General features: G+C 43.8%; 1 protein-coding gene across 2 annotated transcripts in view; it reads right to left on the bottom strand.

Moving 5' to 3' along the window:
- The window catches only part of CD80 (CD80 molecule), a 46,120-nt gene extending 22,737 nt beyond the window's left edge, over positions 1-23,383 (bottom strand). The window contains exons 1-4 of one of the 2 annotated variants that reach the window (XM_083498734.1): positions 23,126-23,383; positions 21,854-22,307; positions 6,946-7,080; positions 5,054-5,165 (exon numbers count right to left, since the gene is read on the bottom strand). In XM_083498734.1, the coding sequence (XP_083354860.1) occupies positions 5,054-5,147 (94 nt within the window). In that variant the 5' untranslated portion in view covers positions 5,148-5,165; positions 6,946-7,080; positions 21,854-22,307; positions 23,126-23,383. Of the gene's footprint in view, positions 1-5,053; positions 5,166-6,945; positions 7,081-21,853; positions 22,718-23,125 lie in introns of those variants that run through there. The other variant, XM_083498733.1, reaches the window with a different exon arrangement.
- Positions 23,384-24,171: the final 788 nt, after the last annotated feature.

The raw sequence follows: 24,171 nt of genomic DNA on the forward strand, positions 1-24,171 counted from the left end.
TGTTGCCTTGTCCGTGTGTTTTGGGTCATTGATATGCTGGAATACCCATCCTTGACCAATTTTCAATGCCCTGGTTGCGGGAAGGAGGTGCTCATCCAAGATTTGATGATACATGGTCCCATCCATCGTCCCTTCAATGCGTGTATGTGTATGTGTATAATACATAAGTGCCGATCCTAAAAGCAGTGTGCCCACCCTGTCTGAATTAGAAAAATGTGATGATTGTACGCCTCATATCATAAACAAGCATAGGCTTGTTTCTGCTTGTAATATGTGAGATGGGGCTCCCCTTGGGTTTTTTTCCCTCCTTCCATGGAGCCACTTCTGTGCTCAGCAGAACTTTAGCACTTCACTGCTTCTGATTAGGTGCAGAATTGTCCTCACGGCTTGGCAACACTGTGTTAAGTTATGATATGGGAAGTAGGCCATTTAGTCCAGGGTCCCACCATAATTCAGTCTTGAGATTTTTCTCATATGGGGGGGGGTGCCATGAATCCCTCTATAGCAGGGGTGGATAACTTATGCCCCTCTAGATGATGTTGAACTCAAACTCCTTTCATTTGTGACAATTGCCCTTGTTGGCTGAGGCTGATGGAGCCACAGTCCAACAACATATGGAGAGATCCAAGTTCCCCATTCCTTTTCTAAAGCCTCTTGCTTCATCAGCAGATGGGAAATAAGTACAAAAGAATAAGAAAATAAGTTCTTCCCAGTCAGCACCTTGGAGACCTTATTATTAAGATTTTTTTGATTTTTTTACTGTACTGTATGAAGAAGAAGAAGAAGAAGAGTTTGGATTTGATATCCCGCCTTTCACTCCCCTTCAGGAGTCTCAAAGCGGCTAACATTCTCCTTTCCCTTCCTCCCCCACAACAAACACTCTGTCAAGTGAGTGGAGCTGAGATACTTCAGAGAAGTGTGACTGGCCCAAGGTCACCCAGCAGCTGCATGTGGAGGAGCGGAGACGCGAACCCGGTTCCCCAGATTACGAGACTACCGCTCTTAACCACTACACCACGCTGGCTTGGTTACAAACCATTAATCTTTATAAGCAGCCAGAAGATGGATATTAATGTTCCTACAATGGAATGTTGGAACTGTGTACCATTTTGAATCATTAAGGAGGCTAAACCACAGTGATTTGGTTAAGGCTCTTCAGTGATTTGGGATTTGAAAACAGCTCTCCAAGGTCCAAGACTAACATTCTGACTACTAGAGAGTGTTGAATACCCAGAGAACTAAATAAATTTTGTGCTCATGTTGGGCTAAATACTTCATCAAACAATCTCTTTGCATTGCCTCTCCTTTTGATTTGCCCACCCTAGCAACTCACTAATCCAAGTAATTTGAGAAATGTGCCGCTTGACACCAGTTACCCGAGAGGAAGGCAAAGTCCACCAGCGTGAGTCATAAAACCAACATAAAGTTGCAAAAGAATCTTATATGTGTGTGATAGCAAGAGATCAACCAGGGAGTAAAGGTAAAACCTGGTACCTTTGATCTGAGCAAGAGCAGCCTGACATCTTCCACCAAAACTGGAAAACCCACAAAGGCTTATATCCTCTCCAGCTTAATAACAGTGTCTGAAGGGATGATAAGAACCTTAGCACATTCAAAGTCTCAGAGTTGAAAGCAACCTCAAAGATCATCTTGTCCAACCCTCTGTTGATGTAAGAAATCCACTACTATTGCATCTCTCTGATACCTGTCCATCCAGCCTCTGCTTAAAACCTCCAGCAAAGGGCAGTCCACTACCTTCTGAGTAGACTCTCCCACTGCTGAACAACACGTATCCCCGGGAAGTCCCTGTCCTACATTTCCCATTACAATATGACACAAATAAACAAACAATTATATACCACTTTAAAGCACTCAGTGCTTCATATAAATAAACTTACAATCCCACAACCACTTGGCAAGGTAGGTTGGTATTCATGAAAACATTAAAAGAGCCCTGCTAGATTAGACCAAATGGCCATCTAAACCTGAGGTCGCCAACATTACACCCATGGGGAATTCACCTGCCACCCACGTAGTCTATGAATCTCACTCACGCTCAATCTCTCCTTAGTCATGAAGTGATGAGGTACTTTCCCCCTGACTGCAAACACACGAACGTTAATTCTATAATCAGATCCATTGCATCTTTTTTGCCCCTGAAAAAGTACTTCTTGAGAAACTGGTTGTATCGTTGAAATAAATATCAATGCAGGCGAATTATTCCTTAGTGTGTCCATTTGAAAACAGATTACCGGTATTTGTACTACTACATCCAGTTTTTACCTCATGCAGCTACTACAAACTGAACTGATGTGTTCAGTGAGCTGAAGTTCTATTTCCTGATAAGTTACCCCACCAATCTATAAGTGAAGTTAGGCATATGTGCCCCAATATACGTTACTCTACAAGGGCCTACACTGAAGCATTTTGTTGTCTAGTCACCAAGTTTCATCACCTTGAGTAAATTGGTGTGATCTGCAAACTCGGCCATTTCAAAGGATCAACTTTGACTCTAGAAAATGTATGCTTTAAATCACCAGCACATTATGGATCCTTATGGGACTCTACATTTTACTTTCCATTGTGAAAACTGCCTGCTTTTTCCTACTCTCTTCTTGTTTAATCAGTTACTAATACATAAGAATGATGGACGCGGGTGGCACTGTGGTCTAAACCACAAAGCCTAGGGCTTGCCAATCAGAAGGTTGGTGGTTCAAATCCCCACGATGGGGTGAGCTCCTGTTGCTTGGTCCCAGCTCCTGCCCACCTAGCAGTTCGAAAGCACGTCAAAGTGCAGGTAGATAAATAGGTACCGCTCTGGTGGGAAGGTAAACGATGTTTCCATGCGCTGCTCTGGTTCGCCAGAAGCGGCTTAGTCATGCTGGCCACATGACCCGGAAGCTGTCTGTGGACAAACGCCGGCTCCCTCGGCCTATAGAGCAAGTTGAGCGTACAACCCCAGAATTGTCCATGAAAGGACTTAACTATCAGAGGTATTTCTACCTTTACTTAATACAGTGGTACTTCTGGTTACGTACTTAATTCATTCTGGAGGTCCGTTCTTAACCTGAAACTGTTCTCAACCTGAAGCAAAGTTCTTAACCCGAGGTACTATTTCTAGGTTAGAGGAGTCTGTAACCTGAAGCATATGTAACCTGAAGCGTATGTAACCCGAGGTACCACTGTACATAAGAATACCAACCTTCCTAATCCTCAGCTGCTAAGTCTAATTAAGAGCTTTGCTAAAGGATTTATCAAAAGTGTATTGAAAATCTCTGTAGATAATATCCATTATTATTATTTTCACCTAATAAAATAATAAAATAATAATAATAATAATAATAATAATAATGGTTATTATTATTATTTTATACCCAGCAGGTCCCAGGGTTGGTTACAATGTTGAATATTAAATAGTTAAAATAGTTAAAACAAATAACAGTCATAGGAATAGGATGTGCCCTAAAATACACATATATAAGGTGTCAAAGACCAGGGTGAAGAGCTGTGTCCTCAGCATTCTAAGAAAGCTGTATAGTGAAGGTGCCACATGCTTCTCTGTGGATTACCCTACTCGACTGGACTGTTCCCCACCCACAAGTTTGTTTACATCTTCAAAAATTTCCAAAACGTTGGTGAGGCAGGACTTCCTTTAGGAGAAACCATACTGATCCATTCCCATCAAAACTCAATGTTATAATGCTTGGCAACTTTATATTATGGCATTTCCCACCAGTTTCTCCAAAGCAGATAAACTAACTAGCCAGTGAGGATGGAAGAATCTGCCAATTTTAGTTCTCTCAGTTTCTCAATTTTCCAGTCTTAAATTCAGTATTCCACATTTCTGCAGCAATTTGTGATTTTTTTAAAGAAAAAAAAACCCGCATGAAAATTCTTCACCATTATGGTGCAACTTTCTCCTCATAAATACATATTTGTATGCAGTTTTGACTTGTGTATACACACACTTTGGCCAGCAATTTATCCTAAAACAGTGCATTTTTGCAATGCTCTTCTCATGAATATTCAATGCACACTTTCCCCTAACATATATGCATTTGTGTAAACATTGGTGGTTGGAGAAATGTATTGCGAAAAATCACGAACGTGCGAATTTTGAAAGATTCATGCTTTGGTTCTCTTATCGTTTTGAAAAGTGCTAATTTGATAGGTTTGGCTTAAAATGAGAACTGAATTTCTCCTCCATCTCTGCTGGCCAGTAATGTCCTGGATTCTATTTTAAAGAGCAGCATTTACATTGGCTTCTTTTCAATTCCTCAGTTTGGAGGATGATTCTAGTGACACGTTGACTGTTTTAGTTACAAGATAAAGGTAAAGGTACCCCTGACCATTACGTCCAGTCATGGATGACTCTGGGGTTGTGCACTCATCTCGCTCTATAGGCTGAGGGAGCTGGCATTTGTCTGCAGACAGTTTTTCCGGGTCATGTGGCCAGCATGACTATGCCGCTTCTGGCACAATGGAACACCGAAACCAGAGCAGCGCACGGAAACGCCATTTACCTTCCCACTGGAGTGGTACCTATTTATCTACTTGCACTTTCACAAGCTTTCAAACTGCTAGGTGGACAGGAGCTGGGACCGAGCAATGGGAGCTCACTCCGTCACGGGGATTCAAACCGCCGACCTTCTGATCGGCAAGCCTAGGCTCAGTGGTTTAGACCACAGCACCACCTGCATCCCATTACAAGATAAACTACTGAGAATTTTGAGTTATTGAAGAACACCTGGGCACATGCTGTCCAGAACATTCCATCACCATATAGCAAATGGAAGGCTGAGGGAGGCTTGCCTAATGCTGCTAATTTCATGGCAAAGCTGAAATTCACACAGAAACTCCCTTATTGTAAACCACAGTCCTGTGTACGCTTGTTTAGAAGTAAGTCTCATTGAGTTCAGTGCAAAGAATGAAGCATCCACCACTTTTTAAACACACACACACACACACACACACACACACACACACACAAGTTCCTCTTGGGAACAAGCAAGGAATGTCAATAAGGACAAACACAGTGAATTGTTGGGCTTACCTGAACAACCAAAAGGAAGCACAAAGAGGCCAAGCCAGAGGAACCACGTTAGAACGGGTGTGGAGAACATCAGTTCTCTCTTCTGTGTGTGCATCGTATTTTCCAAGACCACCTTGACCGAAGCAGTGAAACGGCAAGAAGTTACAGAGAGAAATGCAGGATGTTTGTGCAGTTCAGGTGATTTAGTTTAATTTATAGGTAGTATTGCTTTGTCTTGACAGTTCTGTTCCCCTACCCATTCTGCAACCCACATTAATCTATCAATCTATTTAGATCTATCAATCAATTTAGCACATGGCTTCCACGGTGGCATATGATACTCAGGGCATCAGCAATTGCATAAGAATTTGTTATTAAACATTAGTGAACACACAATTGTGCTTGGAGCAATAATTAAATAATCAATCAACATATAATTAATTGAAAGCAGTTCCAGAGCCAGTCCTGTGTAATGTGCATCGGATTTTTACCATCTTAATCAATTGCTTGCGAAGATAAAACAAATGAAGAACACTGGTTCACACTTTATGTGCTGGCAAGTGCATATTAGGTTGACACAACAGAAGGCTAAATTCAGAGCATATACCTTGGTGTTGCATTTTTTTTTATGATGCTGTGACACAAGTTATGCTGTACCACAACTAAGCTTTGGACCCCAGACTCTAGAAGCAGTCGTACATAAACAGGTAAACAACTATTGGCGGAAAACTGTTTTCAGATGCTGATTTCTAGGCGAGATTATCAACAGGCTTTCAGGGACAGACTGACTAGAATTTGATGCAGGCATGAATGTAGCCAGAATTTATTGGGGTGGGGGGCGAGGCTTTATGTTGGGGGAGAACAAAACTGAGTTATTTGCGATGTAATTGGTCAGTTACCTAAGTATTTTTATTTACGTGATGGGGGGGCAACTGTACCCCCGTGTCCCCCCCGGGCTATGCCCATGGATGCAGGGATGATGAATGATCTAAAATGAAAGTTGTATGAGGAAAAGCTGAAATGACAGGAGTTCCCAAAGATTTTTACTACCGTCTCAGAAAGAAAAGGAAGAACTATTGTTTACTGCGTCCAGTGAGAATAACATATTGGTGTAGATCTGATTAATATACTGTTGGGCAGGGTTTTTTTTTTAGCTGGAACTCATCAGAACTCAGTTCCGGCCCTTTCTCAAGTGGGCACTATTGCCATTCTAAGAGAAAGAGGGAGGTGTTCTGGCACCTCTTTTTCTAGAAAAATAGCACTGCTGTGAGAGACTTCAGATTTCTAAATTCACAAATGAAACAAGGTAACAGAAGATGCTGTAGAATTGCCTCGGCTGGAGTTTCGAAAGAGTTCCTACCTCACGGTAAGTGGCCTGACCAGCAGATCTGTAGCCAAGTTCAAAGCTCCCTGAGACTTTAAAATGTCCTTAATACTGTTATCAAATGAAAAATGAAATGAAACACAGGCATGCATACCATACATTTTAAAAAATTCCTTCCAGTACATTTAAAGCAACCCCCCTCAGAATCCTGGAAAATGTAGTTTACTCCTTACACAGCAAAAATCCCAAGCACCCTTAACAAACTATAGCTCCCAGGATTCTTTGAAGAAAAAGTGCTTTAAATGTGCTGCAATTGCATTGTTTGTATGCAGCCATGCAAAATTCCTCTTTCAGTACCCCATCTGACCGTTTGCCCAACCCCCTCCGGTTTTCCTGTCATTTCTCACCATACCAGCCTTCTCTTAAGGCAAAAAGATGTGGGGCAAAAGCGCCAAGAAAACTAAAACTAAATGAACCTTAACTCCCTGTTTATGCCAGTCTCATAAGAAACAATCTATCTAATCAGTCTGCACTGTAACTTAGCAAATTAAGAAAAAGGAAGGAAGAGGGTCCTTCGCCGTCAACTTACAGTAAGCAGAAACCAGAGAATGATGATTTGCCTTCCAGATATATGCCTCTTCCTTCAGTGATTGGTATAAATACTAATCTTAATTTGGCTATGTCCCACGCAACAGAAAGCTCCTCTAAGTAGTTCGTTCTTAACCTGTGATTGCATAGAAAGATGAGCTACACGACTTTAAGGCAAGCCAAATGTCACCACCCCCACAACTTCCCCTTTTTGCCGTCGGAAAAAAAATCAAAAACTTTCAATCCTTGTCCAGCACTTTCCATATCATTAGAGTAACAGAGGAGCAGGCTAATCTGTGGTAGCACACTGGCATTCAGGAGGATCCCTAGCAGGATCCCTAAGTTTCTCAAATGGGCTAAGAAACAAATATTAATGGATTAAATGTAGGAGTGGTGTTATTAAATGGAATCACATCCCACTTTCATTTCTAGGCCAGCCTGGCAATGGCCCACAAAGCATGGGCCGGTAAGGGGACAAAAGGAGTGGCTCTGTGCCAGCAGACAAAGGGCTGGACCTTCCTCCTTCAGCTGTTTGTTAGAAAGAAAAGGGCCAGAGTCGAGAGTTGAATAATATGAGCTAGAATCTGGATGCAAAAGCTGCAGGCTAGAAAGGCAGAGAGGTGGGGGGGGGCAGAGAGTCAGGGGGTGCCAATGCTGTGAACCCCTCCACTGTAGGCTCAGGGGTATATATGTGTGTAAATAAAGACACCTCAGTCTCTGCTGTCCAAAGTGAACCCTGAGTAAACACCCAGAACCTCTGGAATCTCACACTGCTCCGAGATTGGGGGTGGCATGCAACACAACTCACTTGCCATATTCTGGCCTTTACTTCTTTATTTCAAAATTATGTCATCATCAGATAGGCTTATTGCACATTAAGAAGAGATTCCCTATTCATAAACTATCACCTTGCAACAATTTGTTTATTTATATTTAATTACATTTATGGGCCACCTTTTCTACCCCCAAGGAGCTCAAGGTAAGAGTACATGGTTGTCCCAGTTCTCCTGCTCATTTAATCCCCAAGGTGTGGAGTTCTGGGATTTCTTCCAACTCCCCTCCCCTGTATACACATTCAGATTTGGGTAGGCGTTGGGGTGGGGAGGGGGAAGAGCCATTGCACTAGTGGGACTAATTGTTCTGGGCAGTAGTGAATCATAGAATCATAGAATCATAGAGTTGGAATAGACCACAAGGGCCATCGAGTCCAACCCCCTGCCAAGCAGGAAACACCATCAGAGCACTCCTGACATATGGTTGTCAAACCTCTGCTTAAAGACCTCCAAAGAAGGAGACTCCACCACACTCCTTGGCAGCAAATTCCACTGTCGAACAGCTCTTACTGTCAGGAAGTTCTTCCTAATGTTTAGGTGGAATCTTCTTTCTTGTAGTTTGGATCCATTGCTCCGTGTCCGCTTCTCTGGAGCAGCAGAAAACAAACTTTCTCCCTCCTCTATGTGACATCCTTTTATATATTTGAACATGGCTATCATATCACCCCTTAACCTCCTCTTCTCCAGGCTAAACATGCCCAGCTCCCTTAGCCGTTCCTCATAAGGCATCGTTTCCTGGCCTTTGACCATTTAGGTTGCCCTCCTCTGGACACGTTCCAGTTTGTCAGTGTCCTTCTTGAACTGTGGTGCCCAGAACTGGACACAGTACTCCAGGTGAGGTCTGACCAGAGCAGAATACAGTGGCACTATTACTTCCCTTGATCTAGATGCTATGCTCCTATTGATGCAGCCCAGAATTGCATTGGCTTTTTTAGCTGCCGCGTCACACTGTTGGCTCATGTCAAGTTTGTGGTCAACCTAGATCCTTTTCACATGTACTGCTCTCAAGCCAGGTGTCACCCATCTTGTATTTGTACCTCTCATTTTTTTTTTTGCCCAAGTGCAATACTTTACATTTCACCCTGTTAAAATTCATCTTGTTTGTTTTGGCCCAGTTCTCTAATCTGTCAAGGTCGTTTTGAAGTGTGATCCTGTCCTCTGGGGTGTTAGCCACCCCTCCCAGTTTGGTGTCATCTGCAAATTTGATCAGGATGCCCTTGAGTCCATCATCCAAGTCGTTGATAAAGATGTTGAATAAGACCGGGCCCAAGACAGAACCCTGTGGCACCCCACTAGTCACTCTTCTCCAGGATGAAGAGGAACCATTGATGAGCACCCTTTGGGTTCAGTCAGTCAGCCAGTTACAAATCCACTGAGTGGTAGCATAGTCAAGACCGCATTTTACCAGCTTCTTTACAAGAATATCATGGGGCACCTTGTCAAATGCCTTGCTGAAATCAAGGTAGGCTACATCCACTGCGTTCCCTTCATCTACCAGGCTTGTAATTCTGTCAAAAAACGAGATCAGGTTAGTCTGACATGACTTATTTTTCAGAAATCCATGCTGACTATTGGTGATCACAGCATTCCTTTCTAGGTGCTCACAGACTGTTTGCTTAATGATCTGCTCCAGAATCTTCCCTGGTATTGATGTCAGACTGACTGGGCGGTAATTATTTGGGTCCTCTCTTTCCCCCTTTTTGAAAATAGGGACAACATTTGCCCTCCTCCAGTCTGCCGGGACTTCGCCTGTTCTCCAGGAATTCTCAAAGATGACTGCCAGTGGTTCTGAGATCACATCTGTTTTAATACTCTTGGATGCAGTTCATCTGGCCCTGGAGACTTGAATACATCTAAACTAGCCAAGTATTCTTGTACTATCTCCTTAGTTATTCTGGGCTGTGTTTCCTTTGCTGAATCATTTGCTTCAAATTCTTCAGGTCAGGCATTGTTTTCTTTATCGGAGAAGACTGAGGCAAAGAAGGCATTGAGGAGTTCAGCCCTTTCTGTGTCCCCTGTTTGCATTTCACCATGGTGTAGCTATCTGCTCGGGTGCCTGGTGCGGGGTGTGTGTGTGTCCTCCAGCTGGGGGCGGAGCAAGTCTCTCCAATGCTTGGAGCCTCTTCGCCGCCTCCCCCTCAGCTTTTGGGTGGCTGAGGGAGAGGCAGCAGGCAGACGCAAGTCCCACACTGCCGTTTTAGGCAGCGTGGAATCTGCAGGCGCCTAAGCCACCACATCACTCCTAAAAAGTTTTGTGAGCCCAATTTTTATTTTAAACTCATTTTGTCACCCCCCCCTCAGTGATGACACCCAGGGCAGACCACCCCCTCCACCCCCTTCCTCCCCACTGGTTCTGTGTTCTGTTAGTGCAACCAATTTACTTTTTTTACTTGGCCATTTGGATAGATGTTTTGTCACTCTTGCAGGGTGGTGACATAAATGTGATTTGTTGTGGTGGTTTGAATTCTCATGTTGTTTTGCTTTCTCGTCTATTGTACACTTGTTCTGGGACTGATTTCAATAATGAGCAGGTTATAAACTACCTAAATAGTGTATCAGCCCATTAGTGGAGCTCATCCTGATCTGCCCAGCCATTTTCTTCTGTTGCCACAAGGCACGTTTGAGGCCTGTTGCTCTTATCACCAGGGTTGAGGTAAGACTCAAAGGCTGGTCCATTCAGCTTCTGTACGTCTTGTACTCCCCCCCCCCCCTCACTAGAAGCAGCAAAATATTTTGGGCTGATCTTGGTCATGATGTTCTGTGGTTTAATTATGTTGTGTTTTTCCCTGCAGATTTTGATATGGGGATATATTTTTTAAGCGTTTGCTTTTATGGACATGAACATTAGCTTTGTCTTTCTCTCTTCCACTCCCCACCTCCAGTTGCCATTGAAACATTTGGCCAGACTCAGTAATGTTCACTTGACTTTTTTCTTTAAATGGGAATCCCCAAGTGATACTGTAGCTGGGTGGTGCCTTTTCATTACCTAGCTTGGCCAAGTGGTATTATTTGAACAGAGTACTGTTTATTTTCCTCTCCTGTCACAGCAACTCTGACAAAGCAGTTTCTCTTCATCCATTGCCTTTCCAATCTGGGAAGGAGGGGTACACCCATTTCTTCAAGACTGGTGAGGAGAACTTGCAATGTAGGCCTTTCCCCATCTGGTCCCTTTTATGTTTTGAAAAACTGGAAAATGGATTAGTGTTCTTAAGCTTCTTTACTTCCCTTTAAAACTTTTAAAGGCTTTACATTTCTGTTTGCCTTTCTATTTCTAGCAAGATGTGGCAGTGTGTAAGGTAAAAGGTAAAGGTAAAGGACCCCTGGACAGTTAAGTCCAGTCAAAGGCAACTATGGGGTGTGGAGCTCATCTTACTTTCAGGCCAAGAAAGCTGGTGTTTGTCCACAGACAGCTTTCTGGGTCATGTGGCCAGCATGACTAAACCGCTTCTGGTGTAATGGAACACTGTGACAAAAGCCAGAGCACACAGAAATGCCATATACCTTCCCGCAGCAGCGGTACCTATTTATCTACTTGCACTGGCATGCTTATGAACTGTTGGGCTGGCAGGAGTTGGGACAGAGCAATGGGAGCTCATCCCGTCGTGGGGATTTGAACCGCTGACCTTCTGATTAGCAAGCCCAAGAGGCCTAGTGGTTTAGACCACAGCGCCACCCACATCCCATATACAGTGGTACCTCGGGTTACAGACACTTCAGGTTACAGACTTTGCTAACCCAGAAATAGTACCTCGGGTTAAGAACTTTGCTTCAGGATGAGAACAGAAATTGTGCAGTGGTGGCACGGCGGCAGTGGGAGGCCCCATTAGCTAAAGTGGTACCTCAGGTTAAGAACAGTTTCAGGTTAAGAACGGACCTCCAGAACAAATTAAGTTCTTAACCGGAGGTACCACTGTACTAATTATACACAAATTACAAATGTTCTTTAGATGATGTTCCTTATTCCTGGGGTCTAGTAGAGACCAAAGGCCTGAATCACTTAGTCATACATGGTGAATAAGAAATGTTGCCCATTCTGGTGTAACACTGCTTCTGATTGGCTCACTGGGGTATCCAACAGGGCACCATGAGGACTTTCCCTGGCATCTACAAAGCCTTGGAGCCTACCCTTCCCCCCCAGGTCATTCTCCCCTACAGTGGCAAATGTGGTTACCTCCTCCCACTCACTGCTCTCAAAAGTACGTAGAGTTGAAGGAAGAAGTTGGAAGAAGAATTCTGTTTCTCATTTTCTCTTTCAAGTCTATCTGCTTTTCAAGGCTCCGATTGGCACCTTGAGAAGCTGAACAGAAAGTGGAGCCACTGAGAGGGGAGAAGGGATGAAAGGGGACCCCAATCTGGGAAACTGAGGGGGTGTTGGTAAAGTGACCTGGGAAGAGATTGGAGGGGAGGAGTATGAGGTGCCACAGGAATTGGGTGGGGGCATGCAGAATTGTGCTGGGACTGGTAAAACAGATAATTTCAACTCTTGATCTGTGATTTGATGGTGGCTTTATTACCACCCTATCTAAAAGTCACTAAGTTCCAAGAGGAGGGTCCATGGCTTGGATAAAAGTTTTGTGGTGCTGAGTTTACTTGGCAATCTACCACTGCAAGGTATGATATGACAGTGGTTTTTGGGGACCCCGTTTAAAACAATACAAGTTAAAGGGAACCCATTTTAATTCTACTAGATCAGTATATATGTAGGCTCCATCTATTGGGGGGGGGGGGGAGAAAACCAACCTCATAATGTGTTTGTGATGATAAACTAAAATCCATTTCACATTTACTTCTGCCACCCTGTCCCCCCCACCCTATATTTGTGCCTTTGATAATTTGCACCTAAATGTTTTTGTTGTTGTTGTGTGTTAAACTGACAGTTCCACTTATTTTTTACCTTAAGAATGTTTAATAGGATGTTTCCATCAGAGCTGGGTGAATTTATTACAGAACAGCTGCAATCTGAACATACATAGGGACATTTACTATCAGTATAGGTGGTTATGAGCAGGAGGGGAAATAGCCCACAGGTGTGCTATTTTTGTGTGCAGTTGACCTCAGTGCACACTCCAGGCATTCACTTCCTACTCTTAGGATGGGACTGAAATTTGAACGCTCTAATGCACAGGTACATAGGGCCAAACACAACATGACACTGATTGCATGAATGCAATTAACAAACTTTTTTTTTAAAAAAAATGCAGCAATGAGAGCCCAAGCAATATTGGAGCTGTGAAGGATGGAGAGAGAAAGCTTTACAATTTAACTCCTTGCCTTAATCAGGATGAAAATATCCCCTATGCTATTTGCTTCAGAAGGAAAGCCTCTGTTGGCAGCATCATTTTCAAATGCACCCCTAGCATTTGTCTAAAAAGTAAAAAAGAATAACAAAATAGTGATGGTGCTTTGCAAAGGACAAAGACCAGTAAGGGATTACCCTTGCAAACTTCAAACATTTGGAGCGCATGTTGATGGATGGAGCAAGCTTGCTTTCTCCTACTCCAAAGGCTAGGACCTCAACCAATGACTTCAAGTTCCAAGAAGGGAGATTCCAACTAAACATCAGAAATACCTTTCTGAAAGTAAAAATTGTTCAACAGTGGAACAGACTTCTATGAGAGGTAGTGGACACTTGTTCCTTGGAGCTTTTTAAGCAGAGGCTGGATGGCCATCTGTCATGTACGATCCAGTTGATGCCTGCATTGCAGGGGGTTGGACTAAATGACCCTTGGGGTCCCTTCCAACTCTAGAATTCTGTGCTTTTATTTTATAAACCTTGAAGGATGCTGTAAAGGCACTAAAGGCCATTAAAACCACTGGAATTATTTCTTTTAAAATTCAGAGGAACTGGTTGGAAATCTAAAGGTTAAGACTTTATTTCCTAAGGAGCTAACATGTCACAGGCTAAAAAGAGGAAGAATACTGGTTTAGCAAAAGAGGAAGATGCTTAAACCATCCGGCATGCCTGAGAAAGTTTTCATCTTCTCTCTTTAAATCAAACAAACAATGGAAAATAGAAGCCATTTGGAAAATTATATATCGTTCTTGGAAATTCAGGCTTCTTAGCAGTACTTGTGGGATCTCTTAGAAATGTTGCCAGCAGGACAGTTACTCAAACTGATAGTAGATCCTTATTTTATCAGGTTGCCCTTGTTACTAAAATAAAATGAAATAAAAATGATAACATCCTCGTTATCTGTTAAACTGAAAGCAGCTCACGGGATTAAAAATAAATCCTAATTCAAGCAACAATCAATAAACTGATACATACAACAAAAGAAGTTGCAGCAGAAAAATAAACCAGAATCCCTTACGATTCTGCCACCTGAGGCAGCTGCCTCAGACCACCTCATGGGCAGGCTGGCCCTGCAAAAAAATTCAAAGTCCCACACAAAGTTTGCCCTAACGGCCCAGCCTGCACCAAGTGGTTCAATGAAATAATTTTAGGCTCTGAATTTAACGGTCTTAAGGGGCATCCCTCTTTAAATTCAGTGTCTTACTTCATTTGCTTCAAAATGTGGTAAACCCATCTTGCTGCGCATTGAACCTACAGTGAGGGGGGAAAGTATTTGATCCCCTGCTAAATTGCCCATTTGCCCTCTGATGAAGAAATGACTACTTTGGAATCTGCTGGATTGATTGCTTCTGTCGACAGGTGTCTTTTGTACAGGTACTGTAACGAGCTGGGATTACAGGTAAGACCTCTCCCTTACAGCAGGTACTTCTAATCTCAGCTCGTTACATACAGTGAAGATACCAGGTAGCCTGACATCTGGCTGGTTGATAGGGGATCATATACTTATTTCACTCATTATAATGCACATCAATCTCTGAGTTTTGTCTTCTGGGTTTCTGGGGGTTTTCCTGTTGTTATTCTGTCTCTCACAGCTACAAGAAACCTACCATTAAAATTATGGACTGGTCATTTCTTTGTCAGAGGGCAAATGGGCAAATTTAGCAGGGGATCAAATACTTTCCCCCAGCACTGTAATTTAGACACCCTGACCGCCAATAGCCCTTGATCTGTCCCTCAGGCTGTTTTATTTTAACTTTCTCAAAAGTCCACCTATAATATAGTAAATACCATAATCACTGAGTTTCATTTTATTACTGCTATTATCTGTTTTCCGTTTTACTTACAGCATAAATCTATGCATGTCCACTTAGAACAGGGCTGCCCCAAGGTATTTTGGTGGCTGAGGCAAATACTTTTCCCCCTCACTGTATCTTATCTCCAGTGCTATTTAATATCTACAGTAAGCTGTTGAGAAAGATCACTAGGAGTTTTGGGGTGAGGTGCCATCTGTATGGTGATGGTACTTGGATGTAATTCTTCATAACTTTTGCACCAGGAGAGGCTGGGCTATTGCCTGGAGACAGTGATGAAATGGATGAGGAAAAGAAAGCTCAGCTTGAATCTCATGAAGATGGAGGGACTGCGAGTCAGAAGTTCCCATGTCTGAGAAATTGGTCAGTTGCCTTTCCTGCATGGGGTTGCACTTCCTCTGAAGGAGAAGGTTCTCAATTTGGGGGTTCTCCTGGATCCAGCTCTGTCACTGGAAGCTCAGGTAGTCTCAGTGACTAGAAGTGCCTTTTACCAACTGCAGCTGGTTCAACAGCTACGGCCACTGCTAGACCAGGAAAGCATTGCTACAGTAGCTCATGTGCTAGTTAATTCAAGTCTTGATTACTGCAATCCACTCTATGTGCCTGATTCCAAAGCTGCAGTGAATAATGTTCAGTTTCTGTTAATTGGTTCTCGTGGGAAACTTGCAGATTCTAGCTTCACCAATTAACTCAAGCTGGTGTCAATTTACTCTTGGCAGAAAGCCCAGGTCTGCTTGACCTAGAAACTACTCACTCTGATTGGTTAACGACCAGCACTCAACTCTGTTATCAAGGGATTGCTAGCTCAGTTTGGTGTGAGGTGTGTTAGGAGTTAGAAGTGCTGTGTATGGTTTTGAGAGAGAGAGAAAGAGAGGATTTATTTTGCTTTGATTTGTATGCAGAAACTCTGCTGGTTTTATTTTTCCTTTTAATAAATCCTGTAAATAGTTATTCTGAGTCTAGCTGACTAGTTATTACCGCCGCAACTAGCTTCCTCGCTGTGCAGGAAAACTCTGCTACGTTTGGGCTAAAGCCAGTAGGGCTATGCCTGACACTTCAAAGTTCCATGAGGTTATGGGCATTGTGCTGCCAGCCTGAGTTGTGGTGGTGTCAGCATCAACGGCGTTGGTTCCAGTAGTTCCAGAAGTTGTTGTTCCTGTCGGTGCAGCAGATGGACACTGGCTGGTTCCTGACTGTGGTGAGCTGGTGACGCAGTGGACACAAGGACAACAGCTGCAGCATGTGAGTGCTGGGTGCTGTGGTTCCTGTTTTCTCTCTCGGTGGTCGTGAGTAGCTGGTTCCGGGTTCCAGGGACATCGCTCTCAAGATGGCCTCACAACCAGTTCAGATGGCTTTTGAGCGTCTGAATGACTCCAATTACTTGCTGTGGTCGGAACGCATGCAGGCAGTGCTGCAGAGGGATCGTCTCTGGCAAGTGGTGAGTAAGTTTCCTACGAAGCCTGATGATGAAGACCTTGATAAAGACCAAAGAGCAAGGGCCACAATTGTCTTGGGGCTGGAAGATTCCCAGTTGCCATATGTGAGGGGAATCAAGACAGCTAGAGGTGTGTGGCAAGCACTTAAAGAACTCCATGTGCGTGAGACAGCGGTTTCCAAGCTGTTCATTCGCAAGGCATTGTACAAGGCAATGTTACAGCCTGGGGTTACAATGCAAGAACACCTACACAGTTTACAGTTAAAGTTTGCTGCGCTACAGGAAAGAGACTGTGCGTTAGACCAGCAGGAGAAGGTGGCTATTATTTTGAGTTCTCTCCCGGAAAGCTGGGATAATTTAGTTTTGTCTCTAGAAGGCATACAGGAGCGTGATTTATCAGTCAGTTACGTTACTGGGCGTTTGATTGAAGAATGGCAGAAGAGGCAAGAAAGGTCGGTGGCTGCAGAGGCTTCTACAGGTGGGCGGTTTGGAAGGAGTTCTCATGCCGTGCCAGAGGTGAAGCAAGAGCAGCGTACCGGTGAGGAGTCAGCGTTTGCTGTTAGGCGTTGTTTCCGATGTGGGTCTTCAGCGCATCTAAAACGACAATGTCCGGAGTTGGTCAAGTCTCAGTGGCCGGTGCAGGAGCAGAGACGAGATCAGCAGCAGCAGCAGCGTAAAAGGAAATTCTTCAAACGAAAACAGTCGGCTCAGCTGGTGACCGGCGAGGTCAAGAGTGCTGATGAGAAACAAGCGGTCTGGGTGGTCGATTCGGGAGCATCTCGCCACATCGTGAATTCAGATGAATTATTTGTTTCCAAGAACTCAGCACAGCACAGCCAGGTGGCTCTAGCAGACGGAAGTACTTCCGAAGTGATTTCGGGGGGTGCAGTTTTTGTTCCTTGTCTTCGTGAATGCCTGCAAAATGTACTTTGTGTGCCGTCATTAAGGAGCAATCTGATGTCTGTAGATTGTTTGCTAAAAGCTGGGTTTAAAGTGTATTTTGAAGGAGACAGTTGCATTATTAAGAAGGCTGGTGAGATTTTAGGCACTGCTAAGTCAGAGGGAGGCTTGTTTTGGCTTAAAGCAGGATCTCAAGTTGCAGCAGTAGTCAGTAAATCTCAGCCTGCAGCGAATAACAAAGCTATACATGACAACTGTGTGCACTTATTGCATAGGAAAATGGGGCATGCTTGCTGGAAAAGTGTACTAAAAATGTCTGAATTGGCTGATGGGGGTAATTTAAAGAGTTGTAACAAGTACCTTGATTGTAATGTTTGTAAAAAAGGTTAAAACCCACAGAGTCTCTTATCCCAGAAGTGACAGAGTTAGTGAGTCGCCGCTACAGCTGGTTCATATGGACGTAATTGGTCCATTTGCTGTAAGCAGGGGTGGATCGCGTTTTTCACTAACAATTGTGGATGACGCCACGCGTTATTCTTGGGTTTTTCCCATGAAAAATAAGGGTGACATGTTCACTAAGTTTAAAGGCTGGGTGGCATCTGTGGAAAGATTTCTGTCCATTAAACTCAAAAGGATTCAGACAGACAGAGGTGGCGAATTTATGTCAAATGCCTTTAGAGATTGGTTACAAAAGCGTGGCATTGGGCATAGAAAAACAAACGTTTTTTCCCCAGAGGAGAATGGCGTTGCAGAGCGAAAAAACAGATCTTTACAAGATATGATGTTTGCCATGCTTGATGATGCTGATTTGCCCATGTCTTATTGGGGGGAGAGCATGCTCACCGCGTGTTATCTCCAAAATAGGCTCTTTCATCAAACAATAGGTACAACCCCGTACTTTAAATTGTTTCAGAAAAAACCTAAAATTGACCATTTGCATGTGTTTGGATCAAAAGCCTGGGTATTAATTCCGAAACAAATGAGAAAGAAGGGAGATCCTAAGACCAAACAGCTAGTGTTTGTGGGTTACCAGGAGCTGGGAAAAGGTTTCCGCTTTGCTGAAGGGACAAATGGCATTGTGATCTCCAGGAATGCCAGTTTTTGTGAACATAGTGGCTGGGAGAGACTACATGCCAATACTGAGGTTTGGTTTGAACCTTCCCAGGAGCTTCATGACTCTGAAGGTAGACACAGAGAATCAGAGTCTGAGGGGGAGGAAAGTTCAGATAAGAGCTCTCAAGAAAGTGGAGTTAGCCAAAGACCAGTTGCTAAGCAACAAAAGAGAGGTCGTAGTTCTGAGGAGGAAAGTGGGTCAGAAGAAAAATTTTCTCCCAGAAGATCTAAAAGACAAAACAAAGGAGTGCCTCCGGTGCGTTTTTCCCCAGATACTGCAAATGTGTTTAGTGTAAGTGCAGAACCCAAGAGTTTTCAGGAGGTGTTAAAGTTACCAAAAGAGGAGGCAGAGCGCTGGAAACAGGCAATGGAGGAAGAGATGTCCTCTCTGAATGAGCACAAGGTTTTTACACCAGTAGCAGCGCCTGAGGGGGCAAAGATTGTAGGCTGCAGGTGGGTGTACAAACTTAAACCTCTGGTGACAGGAGAGTACAAATACAAAGCTCGTTTAGTGGCTCAAGGATATTCTCAGAGGCCTGGAAAAGATTATGACGAAACTTTTTCCCCTACTGCTAAGGGGGACAGTGTAAGGCTGATTTTAACGCTTGGAGCAAAGAGAAAACTCCTGTTAAACCATTTTGATATCCAGACTGCATATTTACATGCATCAATATCAGAAGACCTGTATCTAGCCGAACCGCCTGGTTATGAGACAGGTTCCAATAGAGTGTTGAAATTAAACAAAGCTCTATATGGTCTCAAACAGGCTGCAAGATCTTGGAACAGATGTTTCCATGAGGCCTTAGTGTCATTTGGTTTCAAGCAGAGTACAGCTGACAATTGTGTTTATGTACGTGGTACAGGCAGTGATCAAGAGTTTTGTCTGATTTATGTAGATGATGTATTGTATGCCTGTAAAACAGATAAACAAACTAAAAGGTTTGCCAAGCAATTGTCCAGTAAGTTCAAAGTGAAGGACTTAGGCCCGGTTAGGACATATCTAGGGTTGGAAGTGTGCTGGGCCCAAGATGGCAGCTGCCTAATTAGTCAGCAGAACAAAGTTAAACAACTACTGACTACATACAGGATGCAGGATTGCAAAGGGGCAGCGGTGCCTATGGATCCAGGTTTCATAAAAACACTTCACATAGATGAGAGTCCTGAATTTGAACATCCTGATGTATATCACTCTGTAATTGGAAGTTTATTGTATATAGCACAGTGGTCCAGACCTGATATTAGCTACGCAGTAGGCATATTAAGTAGATTGGTCTCAAAACCCACACTAAATGCCTGGAAAGGGGTAAAACAAGTTCTGAGATATCTCAAACAGACAATTGGCTATATGTTACAATTAAATTCTTCAGAGGATGAAATGTTGAGTTGCTACTGTGATAGTGACTGGGGAAATTTGCCGGATAGAAAATCTGTCACAGGACTAGTCATAATGGTCGGTGGAGCTTTAATCAGCTGGCGGTCACGCAAGCAAGACGTAGTAAGTGTGTCATCAACGGAATCAGAGTATGCCGCATTGAGTGAATTGTGCAACGAGGTGATTTATTTCAAGCATTTGTTAGCAGATTTAAATGTAAATTGTGGAGAACCAGTACAAGTTTACATTGATAATCAAGCTTGTATAACCTTAAGTAAAACAGAGGGTTTCAAATCGCGTTCCAAACATATCTCTGTAAAATACCAAAATGTACGTTGCTGTGTACAAGACAATGTAATCACCTGTACTTATGTATCAAGTGAAGAAAATGTAGCAGATGTGTTAACTAAACCATTGGCAAAGATAAAGAACAAGCGAATGTGCAAGGGTTTAGGTTTGCTGGAAAAATGATCTCCTACATAGGTGTATTTGGTGTTAATTGTTCAGCAGAATCTGTGAGGGGGTGTTCAGTTTCTGTTAATTGGTTCTCGTGGGAAACTTGCAGATTCTAGCTTCACCAATTAACTCAAGCTGGTGTCAATTTACTCTTGGCAGAAAGCCCAGGTCTGCTTGACCTAGAAACTACTCACTCTGATTGGTTAACGACCAGCACTCAACTCTGTTATCAAGGGATTGCTAGCTCAGTTTGGTGTGAGGTGTGTTAGGAGTTAGAAGTGCTGTGTATGGTTTTGAGAGAGAGAGAAAGAGAGGATTTATTTTGCTTTGATTTGTATGCAGAAACTCTGCTGGTTTTATTTTTCCTTTTAATAAATCCTGTAAATAGTTATTCTGAGTCTAGCTGACTAGTCATTACCGCCGCAACTAGCTTCCTCGCTGTGCAGGAAAACTCTGCTACGTTTGGGCTAAAGCCAGTAGGGCTATGCCTGACACTTCAAAGTTCCATGAAATAATACAGTGGTACCTCTAGTTGCGGGCACGATCCGTTCCAGGGTGCTGTTTGCACCCCGAAAAGCCCACAACTTGAGTGGTGCTTCTGCGCAAGCGTGAAGTGCGAGAGAGTGCTTCTGCGTGTGTGGCGAAAACCAGAAGTATACACATCCGGGTTTACTGCGTTCGCAACCCAAAAATCCGCAACATGAAGAGGTATGACTGTAATAATAATAATAATAATAATAATAATAATAATAATAATAATAATAATATATTATTATTATTTATACCCCACCCATCAGGCTAGGTTTCCCCAACAGAATATTAAAAACACGATAAAACCTCAAACATTAAAAACTTCCCCAAACAGGGCTGCTTTCAGATGTCTTCTAGAAGTCAGATAGTTGTTTATTTCCTTGACATCTGATGGAAGGACATTCCACAGGGTGGGCGTCACTACCGAGAAGGCCCTCTGCCTGGTTCCCTGTAACCTCACTTCACGCAGTGAGGGAACCACCAGAAGACCCTCGGAGCTGAACCTCAGTGTCCAAGCTAAATGATAAGGATGGAGACGCTCCTTCAGGTATACTGGGCTGAGGCTGTTTAGGGCTTTAAACACTTTGAATTGTGCTCGGAAACGTACTGGGAGCCAATGTAGGTCTTTCAGGACTGGTGTTATATGGTCTTGGTGGCCACTTCCTGTCACCATTCTAGCTGCCATATTCTGGATTAATTGTAGTTTCTGGGTCACCTTCAAAGGTAGTCCCATGTAGAGTGCATTGCAGTAGTCCAAGCGGGAGATACGTAGAGCATGCACCACTCTGGCGAGACAGTCTGCGAGCAGGTAGGGTCTCAGCCTGCGTACCAGATGGAGCTGGTAGACAGCTGCCCTGGACACAGTTAGTGCAGGATGATGCAGCACGATTGTTATTTTTGGAGCCTCGTGAGGTAAAATACTGTTTCAGTATTTTAACTGTTTTATATTTTGTAAACCGCTTTGAGGTTTTTTTGTTTGTTTTTTACAATCCAGCAGTGTATACATTTTATGAAATAAAGACATAATAGACACACACAAACCCTACAGCTCCAGTTAACACACACACAGAAGTTTCCCACCACTTTCCCTCCCAATCCTCCTTCCCGGTCACAAAAATAATTGCAAATGATTAAATAAAAATCAATATTACAGAAATATACTCACACTCTCCGTCCATGGATCTCTCTTAAGAAATATGAATGAAAAAATAAGTTACTTAAACTTGCAACCACGCCTTTCTCTTTGCTAGCTACAAAGAATGTCTGTGAGATATTTGGTGGTGCGGCCTATAAGGAAACAATTCTGTGTATACTCAGGACTGATCATAAAACAGCCCTCCCTTATCTTACAGAGTTGTTGGAGTTTTCTTATAATGAGAGGCAGGTGAAACCTGCACAACTGGGGCTGAAACTGTGGCAGTCTTACTGATACTAAAACTTTCACATAGCTTTTCTGCTCAGAAACCTAAGGGGAGGGGTATCCTCTTGGCAATAGCTGTATTTTTGGATTAGGGTTTGCTGAATGCTGCAGAGACTTGATTGACAGACATGTTTGTACAGCGTTCTAATAGAAGCATAACATGTGTGTGGAACAGGAAAGAGTGTGTGGCTTTAAGATCCTAGGAGGGGAAAAAACAAAAACAATTTGCTTGACCTTCTCCTTGGGAGGACTGTGCCCCAGTAGGCAGTGGAACAGCCTCCACTGCTATGGAGGCTTTCTAAAACTACAGTGGTACCTCGGGTTACACACGCTTCAGGTTACAGACGCTTCAGGTTACAGACTCCGCTAACCCAGAAATAGTACCTCGGGTTAAGAACTTTGCTTCAGGATGAGAACAGAAATCGTGCTCTGGCGGCGCGGCAGCAGCAGGAGGCCCCATTAGCTAAAGTGGTGCTTCAGGTTAAGAACGGACCTCTGGAATGAATTAAGTTCTTAACCCGAGGTACCACTCTACTGAGTAAAATGACCCACCTGTATCTGTTCCTCTTGTGACATTCACCAGTACTTCCTGATTTTCCTAACTGCAAAATACAGTTAGGCAAAAAATGAAGATGTGGCAGCCTCCCAGGAAATGTTACCAGAGAAAATAATAAAGTGTCCCTTACGCAAGCACAAAACCAATGCATTCCCTTGGTATCTTGGGATGGGGGGCGGGGAATGGTGTTTTTGGTAGGTACACAAACATCCATTTCTAGGATGCTGTTGTAACAAAGTGAAATCTCAAGGGGGGGAAGACACATGGAAAATGCACAGTGCACAGCACATATATTATGTTCAAAACTTCAGTGATAGTGGAAAGAGACAGACAGAAAGGAAGACTTAAAATTGCCAGTGGGGTTTTTAGTATTTTATGTTGGACCTACAAAGCCCTATGAAATGGCGTGAGAATGTGGCTTGCAAAGCTGCACCTAATATTAATGTTAAAATTTCAAAGACCTTTTGAAAATGCAATGCACTGGATCCTTTGTAGCTCCATTTTGTAATTCTGCAAAACACAGGAGATTCAAGCCACTTTTTCTTGACTAGGTTCAGACTGGCTCAGAGCAGTTTCACATGTACATTCTGCTTGCCGAAAGTTCAATGGGTTTCGGTAGACATGATGTATCCCAGGAAGCACACAAGTGCATGCTCAAGTGTTGTCTGGCATTACAAGGAGCCTCATCTGTAGTAGCAGTGCTTGTCTATGAATACGGACGACATTTCCACGCACAGCACAGGTAACGTCCAGCTGCATAAACAAGACAGCTCTCAGAGTCGGCTCAAACGTTGGCCCTGGTGAGTTCCATGGCACATACCATGCAGTTCTAGGCTCGGAAGTTAGCCCCACCGAATTCAGTTTTCAGTGGGGTAGCCCTATGACTCCGCTACACAAAAAGCAACCACCACACATGTCCTGGCACTTTAAAGTTTAACATGGTCTGCTGAGCCGAGGCAGAAGTTTTTGTTGACTACAATCTATCCATAGCTGTCAACCGTCCCTTATTTGGTGGGAAACTCCCTTATCACAACGCCGTGTCCTGCTGCTGTCCCTTATTGATGATGTCCCTTAAATTTCCTGGGTTTCATGCTCGCCCAGCTCAGGAGGAAAGCAGTGGCTTGGGGTCCTCCGCATTGAGAGAGAGAGAGAGCACGAGCTACCACGTCTCCGTCTCTCCCTTTTCCCCCTCAGGGGTGCGTCGTGAGGAGATGGGTGGCGGTGGGCAGGCAGGCAGGCAGCCCCTCTCTTGCGAGACTTCCGCTGCGCTGCCAGGGGAAGCCGGAGGCGGCAGCAGCAGTGGCAGCTGAGGAGGTGGCCTGAGGGAGGAGGAAGAGGAGGGGATGGGGAGGGACGCAGAAGGGCAGCGCTTCAGCGGCCACCGCCGCACCGCAACTGCCTCATGCCGGGCTTGAGGGCGGCATGGGCGAGAGTCTCTCTCCCTCCCTCCCTCTCTCTCGGGCAGGGAAAGGCCAATGGAACTCCTCGCGCCAGGATGACGGCAGCC

This window comes from Podarcis liolepis (assembly GCF_965112155.1).
Source record: "Podarcis liolepis genome assembly, chromosome: 4".
Lineage (NCBI taxonomy): Eukaryota > Metazoa > Chordata > Lepidosauria > Squamata > Lacertidae > Podarcis > Podarcis liolepis.